This window comes from Leguminivora glycinivorella, chromosome 25 (assembly GCF_023078275.1).
Source record: "Leguminivora glycinivorella isolate SPB_JAAS2020 chromosome 25, LegGlyc_1.1, whole genome shotgun sequence".
Lineage (NCBI taxonomy): Eukaryota > Metazoa > Arthropoda > Insecta > Lepidoptera > Tortricidae > Leguminivora > Leguminivora glycinivorella.
In genome coordinates this window covers 9,727,506-9,747,222 of record NC_062995.1, presented here as the reverse complement: position 1 = coordinate 9,747,222, position 19,717 = coordinate 9,727,506, and the positions used below count along the sequence as shown (strand labels likewise).

Genomic DNA, 19,717 nt, shown 5'->3' with positions numbered 1-19,717 from the left:
GTAAGTATGAATTGTTCGCGCCTACTTGTTGTGTGTTTATAAAACCCATAGGCCCATAGGGAGGTACCTATCTACCTACTCTACTCTCCAATCACTTATGTGACGTTGTCTCTTTCCAAAGACCGATGTGCAAGTTTTATCGCCCTTTACTGTATTTATATAAATTTATCGGTACCCATAAGTATTAAAAATCTTTATTTAGGCACCTACAGCTATACAGTCAAGGAATTTGATTCCCTGCCCATTTAATTGAATCGTTGTTAGAAATACGTATATAATATTTTATTTTATTCCATATATATCTTTGGTTATACTTACCTAGTATTGAAATGTCAAATTACTTAGCACTGTTTTTGACATTTCAAATTAACTCGACCAAATTATGTAGGTTGCTTATAGGCGTGTCGTCCGAAACTAAACACGTGTTTCTAATTTAGTAGCGTTGCTAATGTTTTATGCATCAACATCATCAAAGCAACGTCTTCATCTAGCTAGATCTTATGGTGAGTTTTCTGTACTACATATATTAAACCTTAATCCGTTTTCACGTTATCCGATCCGATATTGGATGTCGGAAGGATTTCAATGGAAAAAATCCAAGATGGCGACTGTAATGTATGGGATATCGGTCCGAAATCTGATATCGGATCGGATAATGGGAAAACACACTTCAACACTTCGCACTTGGGTTTTCATTTTCACATTATTCGACCCCATATCGGATGTACCAAAGATATATTGGATGTACGAAGGATGTCAAAGATGTATAGGTCCACTGTCCATATCAGCAGAGAAAATAGAATATTTCAATATAATTATCTTTGATATCAGATCGGATAATGTGAATACGCACTTAGATGAGTAAGAAATGTATTTCTCGACTGTACTGGGTATTTTTATTAGTAGGTATATCCCAATATTATGGCAAATGTTCAATCCTCTCTCGCGCGGCAGTCGTGATATGTAGATGTGCCTCGGCCGAGGCAATGCGTGAGTTTTCGCAGGTGGCAGTGTTTGGTGTGGTCGTATAGAGGTTGGTCCTGCGACCCCGGATAGATCAGACCGTCGGTCTACCGGTTCCGGGTAAAAAAATGTTGGACGGCCTGGCCAAATGGCTGGAGTTAGCCGGGGAGTGTTCGACCAAATGTCATAGAGGACCCTGGGCAGTTTTTGACGCCGCCATTTTTTTTTCAAAATGGCCGACTTTTTTTTTGATGATTTTTCAAGTTTGTCGTAGAGAGCTCAAATTTTTTTTGAAAAATTTCAAAACGGTCTGAGCGCGCTGAAATTTTGCACACGGGTGGACAGCCGCCCTTAGATTAGTATACAATAAGAAAATTTTGAAAAATTCAAAATGGCGCCCTTTGAAGGCCAATTGAAATTTGTATGGAGGTCTTTTTTTTTAATCCCCATAGATCCGTAACGGTAGGAAAAAGCTTAAAAGTGCTGATCGGCTCGCCGGCGGATCGGGAAGTTGGAGTTTAAACACGACCCAATAGTAAAAGTGTCTTAGAGAAGCGAAACGACGGGATTGGGTCGTGTTTAAGCTCCAACTTCCCTACAACCCTCACAGTAACTACGCGGAGGGCCGAAGGCCCGGAGCGTGTCTTACAAGCTCCCAAGCACGCGAGGCCGCAGGCCGAGCTGCGGGCAGAGAGTGCTCCCAAGCACTCAAAGGCTAAAGCAAAAAAGCAAATAAGCAAAGCAAAAAAACAAAAAAGCATAGCTCAAAAACAAAAAGCAAAAGCAAAAAAACAAAAAAGCAAAGCACAAAAACAAAAAAGCAAAGCACAAAAGCCCAAAAAGAACACCGCGGGGCCCGAGGGCCCCGCTCACCTTTAAAAAACTAGTATAAATACTAAAAACACTAATACAGTGAGCTGTGACCAAAATAAATAAACCGTCTTGCGTAGCCAAAACCACGATACATCACACGCGATGCATCACATCAAGTGCAAAGACGTCTTTCAAACCCGCGCGCTTCATCTGCATTGCGTATAGTTCAAAAACTACTCAACGGATTTAAATGATTTTTGTTTTATTTTGCAGATGACATTATCAGATTTTATTTTAATAAATAAAAATGTGACCATATCTTAGAAAATTTACTAGTCAATTTCACGAGATTGATTTTTTTAAGTTTCACATTTTTCGGCCGCCGTCTTTTATTTTTTCAATGATTTTGATTTTTATATGAATAAACTTTTCAATGAAAACTGATAGACATCCCAATCATTAAAATCAGTGCAGCCGTTGTGATTCCATAAATTTTTACATCACGTGCAAAAACGTCTTTCAAATCCGCGCGTTCCTTTGAAACGAGTATATATAGATCAAAAACTACTTAACGGATTTTCATTATTATTTGAATATATAAAAATGTGGCCATATCATAGAAAATGAAAATTTCACTAGAAAGAAAAAAAAGTTTGAAATTTTTTTATTTTTCTTATTATTCGCCCGCCATCTTTAATTTTTTTTTTTTTTTTTTTTAGTGTTGTGTTCCTGTCGGTGAGTAAGGCTGACAGAGCTTAATGAGGGTGCGGTGTGCTGATGACGGGAGGACTTACGGAACTGACTTATTTCGTCTATTGTCCTTTGAGTCGTCGGCAAACCGAACCCTCCTTAGAACTTGTACACTCCTTTTTACTGTGTACTTAAAACAGGAAAAGGGAATGTACAAGTTTCTAATGGGGTGGCAACGCTCATGTGACACTCTTTGAGTTGCAGGCGTCCATAGGTTACGGTGACCGCTTTCCATCAAGCGAGTCGTACGCTTGTTTGCCACCGACGTAGTATAAAAAAAATAAGCGTTTTAATACAAACTGATTGACACCCCAACCATCAAAATCGGTGCAGCCGTTGTGATTCTATAAATTTTAAAAAATACGAAATATAGAAAATGTCCGCCATCTTGAATTCTAGTGGATGAAAATTGTGTTTCCTCGGAAGAAATCATTTATATTGGTCCCTAGTATCACTGTACAAAGTTGCTTGCTTTTTGCATAAAGTGCAGCTTTTTTGACCACAATTTCGTTTCGCCGTAAGCCTTATATCTCTTTTCGTTTTTGTTTCACTATTGATAGCTAGCCAAGGCGCGTCATAATTTTGTCTGTGACAAGAAGTGAGAGGAATAGTTCCCGTCATAGTTATCATTGTTATCAACAAACAATATTTCTTTAATCTTCACAAAACATTAAACTATTTGTTATAAGGGCCCGCGCAGACGGGCGACAAAGTCACTCGACGACTTTTTTGTCTCTGTCGTAACTCCTTGCGACAATTTCAAAGGTGCGCACACGGGAACGACAGCGATGCAACCACAGACTACTATGAAGATACTACGGACGCAACTTTTTCTTTTTTCATGAAATTAAGAGCCTACCCAAAAAACATTTTTGGTACTTCAGAATAAGTGTTTAAAAGTTTTGATGAACTCGTTAGAATTTTACAACCCGGCATCGTTTTCCTCAATATTGTAGGACTATTCTTTTAAATTCTTGTCATATAAAGTCGGTCTTACCTCTACTTCTGAAGAATTGAAATTAAACGACAGGTATCAATGTCGACTTCAACAATCGGCATTTAAAATTATATTTTTTTCGAATAATAACATACGTTCGCCCAGGCGGTTGAGTGATAACTGTCAAAATGACAACCGACCGGCGACTATTTTGTCACCGTGTGCGCACTTGCATTGAAACATATAGAGAATGAGACAGTTACGTCGCAGGCTTGTCGTCACTCGTCGAACCCGCAGACAAAAAGGTTGCGTCGCAACGTGTGCGCACTTTCATACTAGCCCATAGACCGATCTCCGCAGACAAAAAAATTGAGTCACCCGTCTGTGCGGGCCCTAACGCATACTTTGCAATTCGCAGGAGATACCAACGCCTAGACTGGCAACACCGACCGGGTTAAACGTCAAATTCAAGCTTCGTGCGTGTATCATTTCAATAATGTGTTATAAATATTAAAAATGTAAAATATAAGGAATTACAGTGATGTATCGTATTTTAATTAAAATGAGAAAGTGTTATCATAAGTTTTCATGCAGCCTAAGAAGCCAAATATTGACGAAAAAACTACGCCAACCGTCAACGGAGTAGCGTTCAAGATTTAAAATTATAATTAATTAGCGTTTTTTACAGATGGGTATAGCTTACTTAATATTTAAGTGTAGTTTTTCAGATTATTTGTCTAGAACTAGTAACTGTCATAGGTTATTTTTGTGTTTTCTGTTTGTGTTCAACTTTCGTATGAATATCGGTTTTTTAAAGAAACAACACTATTTTGTCTTTAGCTTCCGGTGTGTTTAGCCCGGCACTAATCATTTCCGGTAGCCATTACCTCACATTCTTTTCGCTCTCGATCTAACTTGCGAACGCGTCGCTGCATTAAAATTGCCATTTATTGCTAATTAAATAGTTAAAGTCACATTTTCCCAACAATTATCGTTAAATTAAGTTTAAACTCAGTGCTAGTCACATTATCAAAGTGGACAGGAAGAAAGCTCTGCTCCAAGAACAGTTCTGGGCTCGAGGAGACGGTAAGCCGGGCCCGCACGTGCGCCTTGCATACCAAGGCTGATGGTAAGCGAGCTGAAACCAACCCACTGGAACCTCATGCTAAAAGGTATGTGACATATGCACTGTTTTTTCCCCAGTAAGTTTTTGTTTAAAGCATTAAATTTCGAATTATCTTTGTCAATTTCGTCTTAAAGATATTTTATTAAATTACAGTCCGCTCAATTAGTTCATCATTAAACATTTGGTCCTTCGAGCCGGATCCGTTGAAAAGTTACCTATTTTTAGTAAAATATCAAATTTGTCGTGTCGTAATATTTTTCTAATAAATTGGTGGGTAAAACTTTAATTCTCGATTCGGTTAATGGCTGACCGGAAGTGTGACTTTTATAGTAGAATTTAGTTAGGTTGGTAGCAGTGTGACAGTTCGTTCAATCCGCTCATCTCGTTCGGTCTTAGTCTATGCTTTGGTGTATGGCAACAATTCGGTTGTCATCTCATCTGTCATTGTCAAAGTCAACAAGTTAATTTAATTGAGTAACGTAAACTGTTTATTTATATTTTCGTTCTCGTTTTTCGATAAATCAACAGTGATTATTACGTGAAAAATGTCGGACATTGATGTGAGCAATAGAGACGTTGACATGGATAGGGTTGAACGCAATTACGCGGTTATGCGGTTAGAGTTAATCTTTGATTGTATAGATTTAGAGGGTTATGTCGCGGCCGACTTAAACCCAATAGTTGAAGACTTTCATCGTGCCCAAAAGGCTATAATGAAGAAAACAAAGGATGTAAATACGGAGTTCTCGGTTACTGTCGATTTTGAACAAAAAGTAAAGTCAATCTTGACAAGGTTAAGGAAAGCTGAGCCTGTCATTACAAGCAAACATGAAACTGTTGACAAACAAGATAGTAGTGATAATAATTCAGCGAAGTTACCTAAAATTGTTGTGAAACCATTTGATGGCTCCTTGCACAATTGGTTGTCATTTAAGGAACTCTTTGATTCCTTAATTCATAAAAGGAATATTTCGAACATTGAAAAGCTGCATTATCTTATGACATCGTGTCAAGGTAAGGCTTTAGATTTGATTAAGAATTACCCAATTTCGGACAACAGTTACATGGATGCTTACAATGCTTTAAACAATTTTTACAATAGAAAACGGCAAATTGCCTTTGGGTACTATGAAAAGATTTTACTTTGTGAACAGGTGAAGACCAAGTCTTCAACTGAATTAGAAAAAGTTCATCGTGTTTTTAGAGAAACATTACAAGTGTTAGAAAGGTTCGACTTACCTGATAAAAACTTTATGTTATTTCATCTGTTGTGGGGAAAATTGGACAAGGCGACTCGGGAGGCCTTCCTCCTCGAGTTCAATTCCAATGAAATTCCAAAGTTTGAATTGCTACAAGAGTTTGTTGAAAAACAAGTCCGCGCTCTGGAAGTAACGGAGGTTAAGCCCGTAACAAGTGCCATTAAAGGTAAAGGCAAGGTAACACTAGTTGCCACACAACAAAATATATGTGTTTTCTGTACTGAACTGCATAACTTAGAAAATTGTAAAAAATTTAAAGTTTTAGACACTTCGGAGCGGTTCAAGGTGGTGAAAAACAAGGGCTTGTGTGTTTGTTGTTTCTCCAAAACTCATAAAGTTAAACAATGTCGATCGGATTGTCGGTGCAGTATATGCGGTTGTTCCCACAACACTTTATTACACTTTGGAAAAAGGGAACCGGCTTCGCCAGAGGCTGAACCAGCACCTCAGCCAACGGTGAGCGGTTTAAATAGCAAAGTGACTTTGACGTCGGTCCAAAGTAATGGATTAGTTTTATTTGCTACTGCTCGGGTAGCTGTTCGGGATAGTTCAGGTAATTATCAAATAGCTCGTGCTCTTTTGGACGGTGCTAGTGGTGTCAATTTTATTTCCCATGACTGTGCTCGAAGATTAGGTTTACAGGTAGATGATACTAGCGAGCCAATTACTGGAATTGGACTATCTGAAGTTGCACCTAAGGGTATGTTATCATGCTCTGTTAAACCTATTGGATCAGAAATGGTTAATTTTGACTTCCAAGCGTCAGTGCTTCCAGTTATCTGTCCGGAGCAACCATACTATAGAGTCAATACATCGGAATGGCATCACATTCAAGGTCTACCTCTCGCTGACCCTGACTTTGCGAAGCCGGGCCCAATAGATTTACTCTTAAATGCAGAGATCTTTGCATCTTCCATTTTAAGTGGTAAGAAGGAGGGCCGGAAGGGGCAGTCAAAGGCTTTGGAGACTGTTTTCGGATGGGTTCTGATGGGTGACTGTTATGCCTCTCGTACACAATCTTTCACTAATTGTCGGAAAGATTGTTTTTTCGTGTCGAATGCTTCACAATCAAACTTGTCGCTGTCGTTGGATGATTCTCTTAAAAGGTTCTGGGAACTAGAAAATATTTGTGGTCCGAGTAAACCTATCTTGTCGAAAGAGGATCAACTATGTGAAGATAACTTCCGTGCAAATTATTGTCGCACGAGTGAAGGCCGGTTCGAGGTACCTCTACCTTTCGTCGATCCTTCGAACAAGCCTACCTTTTCGCACACTCGTGAAATTGCAATGCGGAGATTTTTTCGTTGGAACGCAAGCTTACAAAGCATGCGGATTTTCGTAAAGCTTATGCCTCCTTTATGGAAGAGTATGAGGTCAGTGGTCATATGGAGCAGGTTGCGCCGCCTGTCTCTAGTGTCGGGAATTTTAATTACATCCCACATCATGGTATTTTGCGCCCCGAATCTGTCAGTACACCTCTGAGAGCCGTTTTTGACGCAAGTTGTCGTGACAGCAATGGGATTTCGCTTAATGATACACTACTAGCTGGACCTAAGTTACAAACTAATATTTTTGATGTCCTTACTAGGTTTCGATGGCATAAAATAGTCTTTACGGGTGACATAAAGGCCATGTATCGTCAAATCCTCGTGCCAAACGAGGACGCTGAGTATCAGCGGATATTGTGGCGACCTTCGACTGACGGCCCAGTTAAAGACTATCGTTTGCGGACGGTAACTTATGGTGTGAAATCGGCTCCGTATCAAGCTTTGCGCACAATAGCACAGATAGCGGAGGAGACTGCTGACTCCTATCCTGAAGGGTCACAAGTGCTTGGGAGAGACATTTATGTTGATGATGTCGTGACAGGCGCTGACTCTATTGAGCAAGCTTTAAAAATTAGATCAGATTTATCTGAAATTTTGTCGTCGGGTGGGTTCCATTTGAGAAAATGGACCTCCAACCATAAAGGTTTTATCGTTGACCTTCCATCTTCTGAGTTGTATTCGAGTGATTTTAAACATTTTGATGAACTTTCGGATTTGTCCCTTAAAATATTGGGATTGTTATGGCGTCCACAAACAGATTCGTTCCAATTTGAGGTTGCAACACCACGTGATCAGAAATGTACTAAACGTACTATTTTATCGAATATAGCGCGCATATATGACCCGCTAGGATTCTTATGTCCTGTCACGTTTCACGCTAAATATTTAATGCAGGTCTTGTGGTCATCTGGGGTGCAATGGGACGATGATGTTCCAGAAGCAATCACATCAGACTGGATGAAATTTACCGATCAACTTCCGTCGTTGAAATCTGTCGTTATTCCCCGTCGCATCATCCATTCGTTTGTTTCATTACAATTGCATGGATTTTGTGATGCGTCGGAGCGTGGTTACGCTGCTGTCGTCTTCTGTCGTGTCGATGACACACAAGGCTCTACTTTTGTAGAGCTTTGCTGTGCCAAAAGTAAGGTTGCGCCTCTGCGTAAATTATCAATTCCTCGATTGGAACTGCAGGCTGCCGTGTTGTTGGCAGACCTGATGCAGTCAACACAAGAGGCATTAAAACCTCTCTATGTTGTTCAGGAAATATTTGCATGGTCAGACTCGACCGTAACGTTAGCTTGGATCAAGTCGTGCCCTTCACGCTGGAAAACATTTGTTGCAAATCGTGTGAGCCATATCCAGGATCTTGTTGCTCCTGATCGCTGGCGTCACGTCAGTACACACCACAATCCTGCTGATGCAGGATCCAGGGGTTACTGCCTGAAGATTTGGTAGAGTGTGATATTTGGTGGAAGGGTCCGTCGTGGTTGGTAAAGGAAGAGAAGGATTGGCCTTGCTCACCTTTGCACGATCCAAGCAATGACTGTATTGTAGAGGAACAACGTATTTGTAGCTTGCTCGTGACGGCCGATCCTAACTTAATTGATGAAGTCCTTAGCAGGTTCTCCTCGCTTTTCACATTAAAGCGTGTGTTAGCCTACTGTTTCCGTTTTTTACGGTCAGCTAAGGATGGAAAAGTTGTCGGATCTCTACAGTCAGCTGAAACCACTGCAGCTCTCATGTTTTTAGTAAAACATGTGCAGCTCACTTCGTTCAGTGTAGAGATCAATCAATTAAGGGAGGATCGTTTGAACGCATTGCCAAAGGGTTTGCGCAAGCTTTCATTATTCATTGACAGTCAGGGTATTGTCAGGGTGGGCGGTCGCTTGGCAAATTCTCCTATTAAATTTTCTGTCAAACATCCCATTTTATTGCCTCGCTCCCACCGACTCACTATTTTAATAATTGACGAATATCATAAAAGATTTTTACATCCAGGTGCCCAAACTTTACAAAATTTACTTGCGCAAACGTTTTGGATTTTGTCGCCAAAGCGAGCAATTCAGGCAGTGATTGGAGGCTGCGTGAAATGCTTTCGTGCCAATCCCTCTGCGGCATCTCCGCCGCTTATGGGAAATTTGCCTACTTTTCGCGTCTCGCAAATTAAACCTTTTTCGAGTGTCGCCATTGATTATGGAGGACCATTTGATATCGCTTTCGGTCGTGGCCGTGGTGCGAAAACGTACAAAGGTTACATCTGTGTTTTTGTATGTACTAGTACCAAAGCCATTCACATAGAGCTTGCTTCAGAGTTGTCGACAGAAGCTTTCCTCTGTGTTCTTAAACGGTTTGTCGCTCGTCGTGGTCGATGCAGTAACATTGTCTCTGACCAGGGTAGGAATTTTGTGGGCGCTAGTAACTATCTTGGTTCACTCATGAAAGGTGCTGCTGATGCCCAAGAAATTAAATTCTCGTTTAACCCTCCGGGTACGCCTCATTTTAACGGATTAGCTGAAGCCGGGATACGCTCGGTTAAGACTCACCTCGCACGGGTTGTAGGTAATCAAAGGTTAACCTTCGAGGAATTTTATACAATTCTGACTCAGATTGAGTCTATGCTCAACTCTCGTCCATTGACACCTCTTAGCTCGGATCCTAGTGATCTCTCAGCCTTAACTCCAGGCCATTTTTTAACTCTGGAACCGTTGTCGATTGTCCCAGAGGAAAATCTTGTAGATAAAAAAGTAAGTGTCTGTAATCGTTGGAAAATGATACAGAAAATGCATCAAGACTTCTGGCGTAGATGGCACGCTGAGTACGTCCATACTCTACAACAGAGGACTAAATGGAATAAAGTAAATACAAACATTGTCGTGGGTTCCTTGGTCTTGTTGATTAACGAACAGACAAGCCCTTTAAAATGGCCCCTTGGGCGCATCGTTGCTCTACATCCCGGAGTTGACGGTGTCTGTAGAGTGGTCACAATTCAAACTGCTACTGGTCAGTACAGAAGACCAGTTGTGAAGCTGTGTCCTTTACCACTTTCAAATTAACTTTCGTCGTTCTAGTATTATCACTTAGTTTAACATTATAGTTTTTAAGTAGTTTGTCGAACTCTAGCACTATTTGTAGAGTAAATATTGCATATTTAGGTGAGCGGTATGTTCAACTTTCGTATGAATATCGGTTTTTTAAAGAAACAACACTATTTTGTCTTTAGCTTCCGGTGTGTTTAGCCCGGCACTAATCATTTCCGGTAGCCATTACCTCACATTCTTTTCGCTCTCGATCTAACTTGCGAACGCGTCGCTGCATTAAAATTGCCATTTATTGCTAATTAAATAGTTAAAGTCACATTTTCCCAACAATTATCGTTAAATTAAGTTTAAACTCAGTGCTAGTCACATTATCAAAGTGGACAGGAAGAAAGCTCTGCTCCAAGAACAGTTCTGGGCTCGAGGAGACGGTAAGCCGGGCCCGCACGTGCGCCTTGCATACCAAGGCTGATGGTAAGCGAGCTGAAACCAACCCACTGGAACCTCATGCTAAAAGGTATGTGACATATGCACTGTTTTTTCCCCAGTAAGTTTTTGTTTAAAGCATTAAATTTCGAATTATCTTTGTCAATTTCGTCTTAAAGATATTTTATTAAATTACAGTCCGCTCAATTAGTTCATCATTAAACAGTTTGTAAACATTTGAAGTACATAATAGTATTTTAACTTCCATATTTACATTTTCTTTGTTAAACCAACTCGAGATAATAAAACCTTACTCACTGCTATCCCGTGTAACTTGCAACAAAGTGAATTACAAAGTTTGTTATATGAAATCTTGTTAACAAAATCAAGGCTGTGGTTCCATATTCTTGCATCTTAATCACATTATATCCTGTTATAAGCCCTATTTAATATATTTTAACAATACATTTAGGCTTCAATATCTCACATGATGAATAATGTTACAGAACAAACTAGCAAGGTTACAACACACCGGGATGTGATGGTGGCTAGAATGAAACAAACACAAGCCTCAAAAATCAGCAATCAGCCAACCAAGATGTCAAGTAACACAAGCCTCAAAAATCAGCAATCAGCCAACCAAGATGTCAAGTATGAAGACCTGCAAGGACAACGGGATGACCTCTAGGCAGTCATTGATCGGTTCCAGCAATGCCAAGAGATACATGAGCAGGCATTACAACGCATCCGGGACCTCGAGCAGCAACTGCAGGAGTCGGATTCAAAATGGTATTGCAAGTATTGCTCCGGGAACTCCGCTCTGGCTGAAAACAATTTAAGTATATTTGCTGAATATAATATATTTGATTTAGATGTGGTTCATGACAGTGCATCATGCTCCCCAATGAAAGACCCTGTAGATTTAAAACAGTCTGTGCACATAGAGGGCGGCAGTGATCCCAGAGTGACGTTGAAAGGGTCAAATAAAATTAAAAAATATCTAAAGCTAAGCAAATTCAAAATACATCAAAATGTAACAGCTGCCTTAAGCGATGAGCTTCTAAACTGTCAATACCAACTTGACCTGACAGCACAGGAGTTGAACCATCGCTCCGATGAATTTCACAAATTAGAATTGAAACTAAAAGACCTGAATAATAGGTATGAACTGACAAGTAAAGCATTACACGAGTACATCTTTTGTGAATAACGTTCTAGATCCATCGAGCGTGTACCCTGTGTGCATGGACTCGCCTGCGCCCGCTTGTTCGAGCCGCGCCCGAGCCGGCTTAGCCCCGCTCCCACAAGCCCGCGCCCGTGCGCCGTCGCGCCGGCTCCGTCGCCGTCGAGCCTTCTGCAGCTGGCGCTGTCGCGGCTGGCCGCCGAGCCTCCTGCAGCTGGCGCTGTCGCGGCTGACCGCCGAGCCTTCTGCAGCTGGCGCTGTCGCGGCTGACCGCCGAGCCTTCTGCAGCTGGCGCTGTCGCGGCTGACCGCCGAGCCTTCTGCAGCTGGCGCTGTCGCGGCTGGCCGCCGAGCCTCCTGCAGCTGGCGCTGTCGCGGCTGACCGCCGAGCCTTCTGCAGCTGGCGCTGTCGCGGCTGACCGCCGAGCCTTCTGCAGCTGGCGCTGTCGCGGCTGAACGCCGAGCCTCCTGCAGCTGGCGCTGTCGCGGCTGACCGCCGAGCCTTCTGCAGCTGGCGCTGTCGCGGCTGAACGCCGAGCCTCCTGCAGCTGGCGCTGTCGCGGCTGACCGCCGAGCCTTCTGCTCTGCAGCTGGCGCTGTCGTGGCTGATCGCCGAGCCTTCTGCAGCTGGCGCTGTCGTGGCTGACCGCCGAGCCTTCTGCAGCTGGCGCTGTCGTGGCTGATCGCCGAGCCTGAGCCTCGGCCGCCGGCCCCCCGCCGCCGCTCCGCCCCGCGGCGGCATTATATATATTTTTTTCTTTAGTTGAGACATCAAGAGTCTTTTAAAACTCTAAAGTTATTTTAGTTATTTTTTATTTGTATCAGTTCGTTTTTTTTTTCTTCATCATGTATATTTTTTTTATTTTTTTAGATATACCTTGACACTTAGAGACTCTATACAGTATCTCTAACATCTCTTATTAAGCATAGTAGCTTTGTACTTTGTATAATTTATTGAAATTAATTTCCATAGAGCAGTCTGTTAATATTTTCTTTATGAATACTTTTGCATGTGTATTTTGAAAAAAAGTGGCTGAGGCGTAGGGTTAAAGCCGGCGTAGCTTTATTTGACGTTCATATCATTGTAATATGCCTACTTGGAAATAGTGCATTACGATACAAGTGCGTAAAAATCGACACGAGTTACGAATTTCCTTTTCGCACGTGTATCGTACGACGTTTTTCAGTACAGATGGCCCTCCGAAGTTTAGACCTGACATATACTCGTAATTAGAGGTGTGCGCCGACCGGCGTGGCGTACGCCGCCGGTCATTTTTGCCACGCCGACGCCGCCGATCATTTCACCGGCGTGAAATCGGCGTGAGATCGACGTGAAAATAATTCCTAATTTTTGGCTTGTTCTGTGTCATTAGACGTGTGTGCCGATTAAAAATTGATCAGCAACGGCGTTTGCCAAAAATCGGCGGTGGCGGCGTGTTTCCGGCGCGAATTTGGCGTGACCTTGAATTGAACCTCGTAAGTCCCAGGCCATTTTTTTCGATTTTGAATTTGGAACTTTCTTTCATATAAGAGTTCAAACTCGAATTTAATTTGTACCTACTTGTACGAGTACGCGGGGACTTAGGAGGTGTTTCTTATATAAAAATCATACGTATACTTTGATATAAACAGTGAGTTAAATAACACACGTAAATGAACACGGGATAGGAAAAAACACTGATTACCCTAATAATTATCCTTTGATAGCACAAAATATTTTTTTATCATTGTTGGCTTCCATTAAATAATTTATTTTCTAAATTACCATGAATCTGCAAGGAGGATTCTTTATGAGGACCTTTGGAAGCTGGTAAAGAGGCCTTAGAATCGGAGGAGCACTGCAACCCTATGAGGTACAAGACCTTACAGTCCAAAAAATCTGGAACTTCATGGATTCAACGGGCATGAGTAAGGTTATTTAATCACAAAGAGCAGTCACAATAGATCACTGCTGGTCGGCATGACGCGGAAAGGCCCACCATACCCCCCAATAATAATCGGAGGAACACACATCATCAGCACAACCACAGGGATTCCAATAGTGCGCAGTCAATTGACGAGTGTCGAGAAAAAAAATTGACGAGTGTCGAGAAAAAAAAAGAGGTTTACACACAACTATGGTGGAAACGAATGTCCGGCATATAGCTCTCGGCATACAAATTTGAGTTGGATCAGATAGTTAATCCAGAAAACTGATTTAGTTTTTTGCGTCGTGCAGCAATGTCAGCACTGATTAATTTTCCATCTGTTAATGCGATAAATACCCGGATCGGTAGTCCAAAGTAGCAACGAATGGTTACCGTGCTACCGCAGCCAGGCAGGGAAAGACCAAAAAAGAGATAAAAGATAAAAGGACGACCTCGATGCCTTTTCATAATGACTGGCGGGAGCGGACAGCTGTAATGAGTGGGGATGAAAAGGACAGGCCTTTGCCCAGAAGTGGGCCACATATAAACAAGCTACATAAAAAACAAGATACCTACGATTAAATGAAGGTTGGCACTTGCCTATGGTTGTAACCACACAGAATTATAATGAAAAGCTTCAATTCCTGCAAAACCAGATCAGCAACGAAATTAAGATCACGCAAAGTGAAGCCAACCTGGGTAGTATACCTCTATGAGTAACTAGGACGAAAAAAACCATCGCGTCCCCTTCCAAACTATAGTTCTACACACAGATGGGCACATAGGTATTTTTCGAGGAGCCCTGAAATCTTGAATAATACGTGGTAGTCAATGTAGTCATCCAGATGGAAAAATAGCTGAAGATGCAACAGGGAGAGTCTTGGCTCTCCAGATCTGGTATTTTCGTAGGCGCTGTAACCATTTGGTTATAGTCAAGACGTAAGCCAAAGCAAAATCGCACACAGATCTCCCCGCATGCTCAGTTTTTTGCATGCCATTAAGAACTGAAGTCCCTCATCTGTCTTACTGCTGAATAACAAATATTTTATTCATAGTAAAGTTTATTGGCAAATTGTAACAAATATTGCATAAAAAAGTCCAAAAATATATCCAAATAGTGCAAATACAAATACCAAGTTTGAGCAGTTTAGTAACCATCAAGGTCACGCCGTTTAATAATCGGCGGCGGCGGCGTGGCAAAAATGTCGGGATGCGGTTCATATCATTATCAAGTTAGTGACAAATTTCGAGTCAAAAACGAAATAATTTGCTATTAATATTGCTAAAATCTTCATTAGAACATGAAATTGTGTCACAGGACTCATGATAAAAAGTTTATTACATGTACTTTGTAACGCCGGTTATAAAAGTGCCGTTTTTTTTTAAATATTACATGTTTTTAATTATTACGCCGATCACGCCGATTACGCCGACGCCGCCGGTCATTTTTGGCCCGGACGCCGCCGCCGACGATTTAGCCACCGGCGCACACCTCTACTCGTAATGAACCACTTCTCGCACTAGTGCGTAAAAAAAAACACCATCTGTACTGAAAATAAATATTTCAATGCATTTCAACACTTAGCATGATAATTAAGAAACTTTTCAAAGAATTTAATTAATAAAATTGACTTATAAATATATTGTTTTATTCCACATTCATATATTTAAAAAAATCGATGATGAAATGATGAATCTTTATTCTGATAATAGTGCCATCTGACTCTGTCGTGTTGATATATGTAGCTGTTTGTGGTAAAACATTTTTATAGTAATAAAAATAAAATAATCTGAAAGTAATACTTCCGTCTTAGTGCGTTTTCACATTATACGATCCGATATCGGATGCAGGACCGATATCCCATATATTTAAGCCGCCATTTTTGATTTTCGCCTTTGAAATCCTTCCTGACATCCGCACTTAGGGTTGTAATATTTTACGTAGCATATTTTGCCTATTCTGGGATGTACGTCCAAGATAATTTAGAATAATCGTTAAAACTTGTGCAAAAAAAAAACAAATACTAATGATAATGAATGTGCATATTGAGAGTCAAGAGTATTGTACGCCAAATTCTGGCAGATTGTGATGTTACAAAATACTAACCCTATCATCAATTCATCATTTATAAAGTCGCCGTCAATAGAATTTGTGAACAATGTAAACAAACCTTGTACGTTGTCAAAATGTCTTTAATTTTCATTCTAACTCATCAGATACTGGCTAAATCCAACCTTTGAAATAATAAAATTGTGCTAAAATATTGATATTTTGAATAATGGTTTGTTTACATTGTTGGCAATTTCTATTGACAGCGATTTTAACTACTCACATTCGAACAATAAATAAATTGAATTTAAAACTTATCTTCAATATGCCAACTTTGTTTAGCATGCAGTGTTGTGCATCTTGCATACGCGCCATCTACCGGATTATAATGTTTGCTATTAGTCATCAAACGTACAAAACACTTCCCATGAATTGAATCTGATTCAAGTACCCGATTGGTAAAAAATGACTTAATTGTTTTTGTTAATTTCGGTGTTATATAGTGATAATGTTGTACGATCATGTTCCAAATTTTGAAATAATACGACTTAGGTCATTTAAATGAAATTATTTCGTGAATTGAACAATACCATTTGTCGCGAGAGTATAGTAATGCCATCTATTGTTTTACGAGTCAAACATATAAAACGATGTACTGAGTTACACGTCTTCCTTTATTTAGTTTAGTCTATGTTCAAACACACAACAAGTAGGCGCGAACAATTCATACTTACTTTTCTATGATTCAACTTCACATCATACTTATTTTTCTAATATTCAACTAGAAAAAAAAAAGCGAAAAACAACAACATAATTCTTTTTAAACACATTAAAAAAAAAACCGGAGCTGGGTCTCGAACCTGAGATCTCAAAAATGCAAGTCAGATACTCTAACCCCTAAGCCAAAAAACGAGGTACCGCCGGCTCAAAATATTGAATCATATTCAGATGTGGTTACTCGGCAATGTAATTAATTATTATCTCACTAGGTGGCACTTTTCAACATTGAAAACAGCGCCATCTGTAAATAACTCGAAAACTAAGAGGTACCAGCGACGATAACTCGCGTTAAGTAGGTCGCTACACGATGTACTGAGTTACCAATCTTTCTTTATTTAATTAATCTATGGTCTTACTTATCGTTCAGGTCACCAAAGAGAAATATCGTTAGGGGAAAATGAGCATAGTTTGAAAATTATAAGTTCTAGCTTTATACTTCCAAGGACAATATTGTAGAGAATTTTATAAAGAATATACTTCTCCTGGACATCGTGATGGTAGCTTTCACGGTTTTCATGGAAATATTAAAAAACTGAAATCAGGGATACAAATGTGGGGGGAAAGAGGGGAAACATTGACACCTCGGCGTGTTTCTACTTCCATATTTTCTTATAAACCTATAAGCTATATACATGCCAAGTTGCATGCTTTCTGCCAGACCGGACTGTACATCTGGTTAAGAACTCGGACTACCATCAAATAAAAATTTTAAAACTTATGTTAGCTATACTATTTTATTAAATAAATGTGTATAATTTATTGGTTCTAATATTTATCTATTAAATTTCAGGGTGATTCAGTCCGGCCCGGTATCCTAGTTCTAATCAACGATGCAGACTGGGAGCTGTACGGTGAACTGAACTACGAAATACAGCAGAATGACTCCATCATGTTCATATCTACGCTGCACGGAGGTTAAATAGTAAATAAGATTAAATAAATATTTAAATTCGTTTTATTTTTACACTTATCTTTGTTCAGGTTCAAGTTCTTTTTTTGCAAACATCCATACTTATACTTATATCATACTTATTACCAAAGACATATATAACTCCGTAAAGACAGATAAAATCTAAGAAAAAAATGTACCCGTGCCCGTGCGGTGACGGGTTAAGAATTTCACCACCCCCTTTCTTCCCGTGGGTGTCGTAGAAGGCGACTGTGGGATATGGGTTTAACCTGTCACTGCAATGTCACAGTTTCGTTTTCTTTCAACCCCTTATTTGCCAAGAGTGGCACTGAAACCTGAGTAGTTTCATGTGCTCTGCCTAACCCTTCATGGGACACAGGCGTGATTGTATGTATGTATGTATGTAAAAAAATGTACCTCAGTACCATACAGAAAAAGGTACGGTGGCCTAGATGGCATTACACCTTTGGGGTACGCTCAGCTAGATGGCGCTAATATTAATATTTGACATTTTAAAACATACCAAGTTAAGAATATGGGCCAAATTGTCAAAACTGAGGTTCAAAAGTTTTAAGCCTGTGTCAAGAGATGGCAGTCTATGCACTGTGTTTATTTTTACTTCGACAGTAACTCTCTATAATACTCGATCCTCTTTGGTTATTACTTATCCATACTAATATTATAAATGGGAAAGTGTGTGTGTCTGTTTGTTTGTCCATCTTTCACGGAACAACGGACCTACGAATTGACGTGATTTTTTAAGTGGAGATAGTTGAAGGGATGGAGAGTGACATAGGCTACTTTTTGTCTCTTTCTAACGCGAGCGGATCCACGGGAAAAAGCTAGTAATAGGTATATAATACAGTATAGTGTGGATCATAAATATTATATTTTTTGGTATGGATACATACAAGTATCGAACTGACAAGAAATGTGCTGCTTTGCGATCTAGTGTGAGAAAAAACGCCACATGTATTTTGTGAGTATTATATTCTTTGGTATCTACCTACCAAAAAAAAGTTCTAATTGTTTGTGCCTGTACCTTTTTATTGTAACTCTTTTCTAACTTTCTTGTCATGAGTCCTACTTACGTCAAAATTGACAAATTTATCAATGCCCAGTGATCATTAAAACCAACGGATTTTGATATGGTTTGTGTTAATATATAAAGTTGTTTAGGATGTTTATATGTATAAGACCGGTGCGAAGTCGGGGCGGGCCGCTAGTAATAATATAAACTACCTCTAGTGTCGTCAATCAGTGACCATGGATATGGATATTCAATAAAAGAAGGAAAAAATAATCAGTGAAAAATGATAGTTCGGTAAGTTGGACTAACTTCATGTCACGCGGCCCCGGTAGGCCTAACGGCTCAGCCACGACATTGGTCTAAGCGCGACAGCGGTGAGTGGCAGCCATACGTGCGAATGAAAAGTCCCATCGCTGTGTCTCGCTCCAATGTGTGGCCGCCGCTCACCGCTATCGCGCTTAGACCAATGTCGTGGCTGGGCCGTAAGAAGCGCTGGCTGGACGTCGTGAGATCAATCTCACTGAGAATGTCGAAGACCGGGCGAAGTGGAGAAGACTGAGCAGGAAAGCGGACCCTGGCGCTAGGCCGGGAAAACGCTAGGTTGAAGAAGAAGGTAAGTTATTCCGCACTTATTAATATTTAACTAAGCTAGCTTTTGGCCGCGGCTTCGCTCGCGTTAGAAAGAGACAAAAAGTAGCCTATGTCACTCTCCATCCCTTCAACTATCCCCAGTTAAAAAATCACGACAACTCGTCACTCCGTCTTGCCGTGAAGGACGGACAAACAAACAGACACACACACTTTCCCATTTATAATATTAGTATGGATTTAGGGAGGATATTGACTGTTTGTATGGAAAACTGGGGCCCGTTTCTCGAAAGGTACAAGCCTTGTACGTACTTATACATAGAAATAAAATAAATAAATAAATAAATATTATAGGACATTCTTACACAGATTGACTGAGGCCCACGGTAAGCTCAAGAAGGCTTGTGTTGTGGGTACTCAGACAACGATATATATAATATATAAATACTTATATACATAGAAAACATCCATGACTCGGGAACAAATATCTGTGCTTATCACACAAATATATGTCCTTACCGTTATTCGAACCCAGGACCGCTTAGCAGGCAGGGTCACTACCGACTGAGCCAGACCGGTATAAGTATGTATATCGTCGCCTAGCACCCAAAGTACAAGCTTTGCTTAGTT

The 19,717-nt window shown here is 40.4% G+C and overlaps 1 protein-coding gene across 1 annotated transcript in view; it reads left to right on the top strand.

Annotated features, from left to right (window-relative positions):
* Positions 1 to 17,503, top strand: part of LOC125239469 (ubiquitin-related modifier 1 homolog) — a 36,248-nt gene extending 18,745 nt beyond the window's left edge. The window contains exon 3 of the mRNA XM_048147080.1: positions 17,350 to 17,503. Coding sequence (XP_048003037.1) covers positions 17,350 to 17,478 — 129 coding nt within the window. The 3' untranslated portion in view covers positions 17,479 to 17,503. The remainder of the gene's footprint in view (positions 1 to 17,349) is intronic.
* The last annotated feature ends 2,214 nt before the right edge of the window (positions 17,504 to 19,717 follow it).